We start from the raw sequence: 8,933 nt of genomic DNA on the forward strand, positions 1-8,933 counted from the left end.
TCAAAATGTATCTCCTCCCTTAGTATTGGACCAATCTTAATGTAATTTCATATATAATATGGGGAAACATGGTAGATTAAAAAAAAGCCGGGGATTTTTAATATTTTGAGTTTCTGATTTTTGGCAAATTTTTTCCTGTAATTTTTCCGGGAAAATTTCATAAAAAAAAAAAATAATTCATATCTTGAAAAATAATTGAAAAATAAAAAATCCCCTGCTTTAAATCGAAGGTCCATATGTGTTTTATACATGGTTCAAATCTCATCCCTTAAAACCAAAAATCAAAGGAGGAGATGCATTTTGAAAATGGCCATTTTTGGCCGAAAAAAGCTCTGGCGTCACAAAACCTAAGGTCACTGAACAAAAAAAAATTCCCCAAAAGTTCCAGACAATATCCTTTAACAAACCCCTATATATCAACAACCTGTCGTTAAAAAAGTCGGAAACCGGCAGATCCCCTTAAGTTCAACTTACATATCTAGGAAATGTCAATTGTACGGTATGTGTTAAGCACACATCCCATGCAAAAACAAGAAAATTAAATTTACTTAAGGATAAAATGATATTTTAATTATAAAATAAATTTTTGAATATACTTACCCGGTGAATATATAATAGCTGCAACTCTGCGGCTCGACAGAAAACACACTCAAAAAACTCGCGAGCGATCGCTATGAAGGTTGCGGGTGTGCCCACCAGCGCCAACTGTCGGCCAGATACCACTCTTGCATGTAAACAAACCCTTCAATTCTTCTCGTCCCGCTGCGTCTCTATTGGGGAGGAAGGGAGGGTCATTTAATTTATATATTCACCGGGTAAGTATATTCAAAAATTTATTTTATAATTAAAATATCATTTTTAAATATTTAACTTAGCCGGTGAATATATAATAGCTGATTCACACCCAAGGTGGTGGGTAGAGACCAGAGTTAATTAAGTTTACAGCATATAAGCTAAGAGTTTTTTCATTTTGACAGTTATCAATATAACAAAACCAAAATATATAGGTACCTGGTAAGGAAGTTGACTTAGACGATTACTCTGCCTTGTAAGTCTGTCTTCCTCACGGAGCCCAGCGATCCTCTTAGGATGCTGACAGACTCCCAGGAGCTGAAGTATCAAGGGCTGCAACCCATACAACAGGACCTCATCAAACCCCTAATCTGGGCGCTCTCAAGAAATGACTTTGACCACCCGCCAAATCAACCAGGATGCGAAAGGCTTCTTAGCCTTCCGAACAACCCTTAAAACAATATTAAAAACATTTCAAGAGACAGATTAAAAGGATATTGGAATTAGGGAAGTGTAGTGGTTGAACCCTCACCCACTACTGCACTCGCTGCTACGAATGGACCCAGTGTGTAGCAGTCCTCGTAAAGAGTCTGGACATCTTTCAAGTAAAATGACGCGAACACTGACTTGCTTCTCCAAAAGGTCGCGTCCATGATACTTTGCAGAGATCTATTTTGCTTGAAGGCCACGGAAGTTGCTATAGCTCTAATCTCGTGCGTGTTAACCTTAAGCAAAGATCGGTCTTCCTCACTCAAGTGGGAATGGGCTTCTCGTATTAAAAATCTGATAAAATATGACAAAGCATTCTTTGACATAGGTAAGGATGGTTTCTTAACCAAACACCATAACGCTTCAGATTTACCTCGTAAAGGCTTAGTACGAGCTAAATAGAACTTAAGAGCTCTAACGGGACATAATACTCTCTCTAGTTCGTTGCCTACGATCTCTGATAAGCTAGGAATATCAAAAGATTTAGGCCAAGGACGAGAAGGCAGTTCATTCTTGGCCAGGAAACCAAGTTGAAGAGAACAAGTGGCTTTTTCTGTCGAAAAACCGATGTTCTTGCTGAAGGCATGAAGCTCACTGACTCTTTTAGCCGAGGCCAAGCACACCAGGAAAAGAGTCTTAAGAGTGAGATCCTTCAGGGAGGCTGAATGTAAAGGCTCAAACCTGTCTGACATGAGGAACCTTAGGACCACGTCTAAGTTCCATCCAGGAGTAGCCAAACGACGTTCCTTAGAGGTCTCAAAAGACTTAAGGAGATCTTGTAGATCTTTATTGTTGGAAAGATCTAAGCCTCTATGCCGGAAGACCGAAGCCAACATGCTCCTGTAGCCCTTGATCGTGGGAGCTGAAAGGGAGCGAACTCTTCTCAGGTATAAGAGAAAATCAGCGATTTGGGCTACAGAGGTACTGGACGAGGATACAGATACTGACTTGCACCAGTCTCGGAAGATTTCCCACTTCGATTGGTAAACTCTAATGGTAGAAGCTCTCCTCGCTCTTGCAATCGCACTGGCTGCCTCCTTCGAAAAGCCTCTAGCTCTAGAGAGTCTTTCGATAGTCTGAAGGCAGTCAGACGAAGAGCGTGGAGGCCTAGGTGTACCTTCTTTACGTGGGGCTGACGTAACAGGTCTACTCTTAGAGGAAGACTTCTTGGAAAGTCTACCAGCCATCGAAGTACCTCGGTGAACCATTCTCTCGCGGGCCAGAGGGGAGCAACTAACGTCAACCTTGTCCCTTCGTGAGAGGCGAATTTCTGCAGTACCTTGTTGACTATCTTGAATGGTGGGAATGCATATAGGTCTAGGTGAGACCAATCTAGGAGAAAGGCGTCTATATGTATTGCTGCTGGGTCTGGGACTGGAGAGCAATAGATTGGAAGCCTCTTGGTCATCGAGGTTGCAAAGAGGTCTATGGTGGGTTGACCCCAAGTCGTCCAAAGCCTCTTGCACACGTCCTTGTGGAGGGTCCATTCTGTAGGAATTACCTGACCCCTCCGACTGAGGCAATCTGCTAGAACGTTCAAGTCGCCCTGGATAAACCTCGTTACCAGGGAGATGCCTCGATCTCTTGACCAAATGAGCAGGTCCCTTGCGATCTCGTACAGTGTCAGGGAGTGGGTGCCTCCTTGCTTGGAAATGTAAGCCAAGGCTGTGGAGTTGTCCGAGTTGATCTCCACCACTTTGTCTCGAAGGAGACTCTCGAAGCTCATCAAGGCCAGGTGGACTGCCAAAAGCTCCTTGCCGTTGATGTGCATGCTCCTCTGACTTGAGGTCCACAGACCTGAGCATTCCCGACCGTCCAGTGTCGCACCCCAACCCAAATCCGATGCGTCTGAGAATAGAACGTGGTTTGGTTTCTGAACTGCTAGAGGAAGTCCCTCTCTTAGACTGATATTGTCTTTCCACCAATTCAGGCAAGCCTTTACTGTTTCGGAAATCGGGATTGAGACCGCCTCTAGCGTCTTGTCCTTTTTCCAGTGAAAAGCTAGATGAAATTGTAGAGGTCGGAGGTGTAGCCTTCCTAGCGAGACAAACTGCTCCAGGGATGATAGAGTTCCTACTAGACTCATCCAATTCCTGACTGAGCAACGTTCTCTCTTCAACATCCTTTGGATTACGAGCAGGGCTTGATCTATTCGGGGGGCAGACGGAAAAGCCCGAAAAACTGGACTGCGAATCTCCATCCCTAAATACAGTATAGTTTGGGATGGGATCAGTTGTGACTTTTCCATGTTGACCAAAAGTCCCAATTCCTTGGTCAGATCCAATGTCCAATTGAGATCCTTCAGACAGCGATGACTGGACGAGGCTCTGAGAAGCCAGTCGTCAAGTAAAGGGAGGCTCTGATACCCGATAAATGGAGGAATTTTGCCACATTCCTCATAAGCCTCGTAAACACGAGAGGAGCAGGATTTAGGCCAAAGCACAGGGCCCGAAACTGGTACACCACATTGTCGAACACAAACCTCAGAAAAGGTTGGGAATCTGAGTGAATGGGGATGTGGAAGTATGCGTCTCTTAGGTCGAGAGAGACCATCCAGTCTCCCTTTCTGACCGCTGCTAAGACTGATTTCGTGATCTCCATGGTGAACTTTGTCTTCGTGACAAAGACGTTCAGAGCACTGACGTCTAGCACCGGTCTCCAACCTCCTGTCTTCTTCGGTACTAGGAAGAGACGGTTGTAAAACCCCGGTGATTGAAGGTCCGAGACTTTGACCACCGCTCCCTTCTCTAGCAAAAGAGACACTTCTAGTTTCAGGGCTTGTCTCTTTGCTTCCTCTCGGTAATTGGGAGAGAGATCGATGGGGGAAGTCGCTAGAGGAGGTTTGTGTACAAATGGAATTTTGTACCCCTCTCTGAGCAACCTCACAGACTGTTGATCTGCGCCTCTCTTCTCCCAGGCTCGCCAGAAGTTCTTGAGTCTGGCACCTACTGCTGTCTGAAGCTACGGGCAGTCAGACTCTGCCACGTGAGGACTTGGCTCCTTTCCTCTTTCCTCTCTTTCCTTCGGCACGAGTACTTCCCCTGCTGGGGGCTCTGCCACGAAAGGGCGGAATAAACCTGGACGCTGGAGTGTCTATCCTAGGTCTAGCAGAAAAGGAAGTCGAAGGAGTCCCTTTGCGAGCAGAGGACGCTACCAAGTCATGGGTGTCCTTCTGTACTAGAGACAAAGCTATGTCCTTAACCAAAAGTTCAGGGAACAAAAACTTCGATAAAGGGGCAAAGAGTAGCTCAGATCGTTGACAGGGAGTCACTCCTGCCGACAGAAAAGAGCACAGAGACTCGCTTCTTAAGGACTCCTGAAGTAAACGAGGAGGAGAGCTCGTTAGATCCATCGCGGATGGCTTTATCCATGCAGGACATAATGAGTAAGGAGACATCTCTATCGGCCGATGAGATTTTCCTACTCAAGGCTCCCAAACACCAGTCAAGGAAGTTGAAAACTTCAAAAGCTCTAAAAATGCCTTTAAGTAGATGGTCCAGGTCTGAGGATGACCAACTAATCTTCGAGCGTCTCATGGCTAGGCGGCGGGGAGAGTCTACAAGGCTTGAGAAGTCGCCCTGGGCAGAGGCAGGAACTCCCAAGCCGAGAACTTCTCCCGTGGCATACCAGACGCTCGATCTAGACGAGAGTTTAGATGGGGGGAAGGCAAAGGCCGTCTTCCCTAAACTCCTCTTGGTTTCCAACCAATCGCCTAACAGCCGTAAAGCTCTCTTGGACGAGCGAGAGAGTACAAGTTTTGTAAAGGCTGGCATGTCAGCAGGTACGCCTAAAACAAACTCAGACGGCGGCGAACGAGGAGCCACAGAGACAAAGTGTTCGGGAAACAACTCTTTAAAAATGAGCATGACTTTCTTAAAGTCCATAGATGGCGGAACTGCTCTAGGTTCATCAATATCTGAAGGATGATCCTCAGGCTGAGGGTCAGCAACGTCCTCATCCGAAAGTTCCTCATCTGACAACTGATGAGAAACAAGCAAAGGGGTTGGCAATGCTTGACACGCAGCGTCCACCCGCACTGGTGCATAAGTGGCGGACCCGGACGCAGCGTCCTGTAACTGCTTGACAGTCTGAGAACTGTCAACAACAACAGGTGCGTGAGGACGCACAGCGTCCACCCGAGACTGCTTAGACCACCTAGTCTGCGCAGTCAAAACAACTCTAGGTTGCGGAAGTTGACGCTCAGCGTCAAAACAAGTCAACTCTGATGGTTGGCGAACGTCCTGAACGTCACCAGGCGCATCAGCAAGTTGCCTAACGTCCAAATGCGGCTGAAAATCCACACGAGATCGCATCGAGTGTGGTACTACCCCAACTGCTTGACGTGACTTGGCTACACCAGCGTCAACAGGACGCACAACAGAACGTTTGGGTGGCTGAAGGCCAGGATCTCGATGAGATAAACGGCTAGGCTCAACGGAAACCTTATCGGCATTGTAGTCTTCCATAAGGGACGCAAGCTTAGACTGCATGTCCTGCAGTATAACCCATTTTGGGTCCACGGGAATGGGTGCGGTAACCGACGGGGTTAGCGTCTGAGACGGCACAACTTTGCCTTGCTTAGGCGGCGAGCAGTCATCCGATGACTGCAATGGGTCCGAACTGTCCCAATGACTACATCCAGGACGTTGGACCTGTCCTGAAGGGACCGACTTCCGTTTAAGAGGCCTAGAAACCTTGCTCCACGGTTTCTTGCGTGAAAAGCCTTCGGAAGACGAGGTAAAAATGGGCTCTCTCGTCTTATGATAGGGGCGATCTTGGTGAGATAAGCCTGATACCATAGAGGGAACGTCTGTTCGCTGATCAAGGCCTCTCGAACCCATAAGTCGTACGACATTACTTCTCCCCTGGGCTTGGGAGCTTGCAAGAGGTCCCGGACTAGGTGAACGACAGGTACGAACAGACGAACCCTCGGTCGCAACACTGTTCACAACACTTTGCGCACTAATCACTTTCCCACTTTCCGCCGTGGCACTATGACACTTAAGTTCCTTCGCGTCAGCCATGAGTTGATTACGATCAGATGCTAACGCTTCAACTCTCTCCCCCAAGGCATGAATAGCATGTAACATGTCTTGCATAGACGGTTCCTGAGTGCTAGAAGGAGGGTTAGGAACAACCACTACAGGGGAAGGATTAGGTTCAGGGGCATGTGGAGAGGAAAAATCTACAGACCTAGATGAACTTCTCCTTACCCTATCTCTCTCTAGTCTACGTGCATATTTATCGTATTCGAGCCAATCGAATTCCGAAAGGCCCACGCATTCCTCACACCGATCTCCCAATTGACAGGTTTTACCCCGACAATTGGAACAAACAGCATGAGGGTCGAGAGAAGCCTTTGGAAGACGCCTATTACAGTCCCTAGCATTACACTTTCGAAATCTAGGTACTTGAGAAGGGTCAGCCATTTTGAATTAGTCAAAGAAAATTCCAAAAACAATCCAAGTCATCAACAAATAATCCGATTCAATAAAGAGTTCAAGAGTTTATGTTGAGGAAAAACACCTGCACTGCGAAAGCTCAAACCAAAATAAAGTACTTCACCAAATATGATGAGAAAACTCCAGGTTCTACAGCGAGTATGAATACGTCTTGTCGTCAACGTCGACAGAGAAGAATTGAAGGGTTTGTTTACATGCAAGAGTGGTATCTGGCCGACAGTTGGGCCTGGTGGGCACACCCGCAACCTTCATAGCGATCGCTCGCGAGTTTTTTGAGTGTGTTTTCTGTCGAGCCGCAGAGTTGCAGCTATTATATATTCACCGGCTAAGTTAAATATTTAAAAATGTTATTTTATCATTCAAATATTCTACATAGAATTTCATATACTGTACTTAAATACAAAACTGCAAAAGGAAATTATTACTATACATTGAAAAATCAATACCCGGATGAGTTACAGGGAAAAGATCAACTTATGCTGAGTATTTCCCTTTAAAGAAACTCGTATTACAAATAATGATGAATAACTGACAAAAAAGAAAACAATAATTCTAACAATATGAAATTATATACTGAACAGTATAGTCAATTAAGAAAATGACTTCAGGCATTATATTCTACCTTTAGCCCAAACCATGAAGTATAACCACACTTGGATTCATCTTACTTGGGCATCTCATCTTCCATACTCCTAAATTCTTTCATGTTATTTTCTCTCTCCATTTTGGCATGTGCCCATGTCTTGAATTCTATACCCAAGGCAGAATGGAATCTCATCATGTTGAATTTTTTCTTTGTAGTCCTGAAGAGAGATGTTATAAAGAATATTAAAAGTTTGTACTTAAAGTAGATAGATATTCTATCCATTGTATAAATAAAGATGAACCCTTGAAAAAATAAAATCATTATACTTTAAGATTCATTCATCATTTCAATACTTAACAATATGTAATATTCATATACTATTTGCCTAAAATGACAAATGTGAAATAATATAACAAATTTGGAAGTAATTTGTATTTTTCCTAGCATACAAACCTGAAACTATTTATTGGGGTATACAGTATACTTTTGGCGTATCTGAAAGACGAGCCATGATAATTTCTATTGAAAGATAACTACCCCATCCGCTAGTTAGTGGGTGGGTAGACTGGCTACCCCGCTCACTCACACCTCTCAGCCAAGTAATCACCTTGCTTTATGGCAGGACTTCTCGGGGGACAGGGTGGCGGGACAAATTACTTCCAAATTTGTTATTTGTTTCCGGCGTAAATAAAAACCCTCCGCTATTTATAGGGGTGACATACTCTTAGGAGAAAGTTCTCACCAACTGGCCTTGGTCATGATCCGGGGTCCTATCTATTTCGATCTGTGATCGATAGTAGAGGGAGACCCTACCCTCGCTTAAAATCAAGTGCTGATATGAGGTAATGCACTGATAGCCGCCTGCAGAAATTTGTGTGAGAGTGAAACTAACAGTGTGGCTTGTCTTCAACATAGGAACTCTAGTACAAAACCTATTGTTCTTGAAATTTACCCCAATACCCTCCCTCAACAAGGTAATGGGGACGTAACAACGTATTATTCTATACTTAGGAGGCACAAGGGAAATGAGTCTTACCCGCAGCGAGGTGAGGTCAGTTTAGCCGAGGCTTACGGAGCTGTTTTCCCCCAGAGGGGAAGAAAGGAACCAGTCATTCTTACTTATTCACCCCAGACAAACCCCGGGTAACCTCAGCCCTCAACCCTCTGCTACTTGTCCATCAAGGAGCCCGAGGTGATTAGGACCGTTTGTTGTGCGACCACCACAGGACCAATGGAAAAGGTCACCTTGTTCCTGTGGGTTACGTCTTTGCAGGTAGTGGGCAGTGAAGGTCGGGTGAAAGCTTCCACACGCCTGCTTACAGTATCTGCGCAACAGAGTAGTTTCTTGAGTGCCAGGGACTTAGCAACGCCACTGAAGTTACGGGCTCTGGGTCCTAGGATGGAGGAGGGTCTGGATTGAGAGCAAACTCAATAGCCTTCTGATCCAGGAGGGAAAGGAAATCCTTGTCATCCTCCTCTTGACATTCCCCGTGCTGGTCAACAGTGGCGAACTGGTGTCGTTCTCTTAAGGTAACACCACAGACTCCTTAAGAGATTTATGTGGAGGTACTCTTCTAACTCTGACCAGAGGCCTGAAACAGTGC

At 45.3% G+C, this 8,933-nt stretch overlaps 1 protein-coding gene across 2 annotated transcripts in view; it reads right to left on the reverse strand.

The window, feature by feature from the left end:
- TfIIFalpha (transcription factor IIFalpha) overlaps positions 1-8,933 on the reverse strand; it is a 59,916-nt gene that overhangs the window by 25,433 nt on the left and 25,550 nt on the right. For both annotated transcript variants that reach the window (XM_068393243.1, XM_068393242.1), the window contains exon 3: positions 7,412-7,546. In XM_068393243.1, the coding sequence (XP_068249344.1) occupies positions 7,412-7,546 (135 nt within the window). The remainder of the gene's footprint in view (positions 1-7,411; positions 7,547-8,933) is intronic.

This window comes from Palaemon carinicauda, chromosome 19, assembly GCF_036898095.1.
Source record: "Palaemon carinicauda isolate YSFRI2023 chromosome 19, ASM3689809v2, whole genome shotgun sequence".
Taxonomy (NCBI): domain Eukaryota; kingdom Metazoa; phylum Arthropoda; class Malacostraca; order Decapoda; family Palaemonidae; genus Palaemon; species Palaemon carinicauda.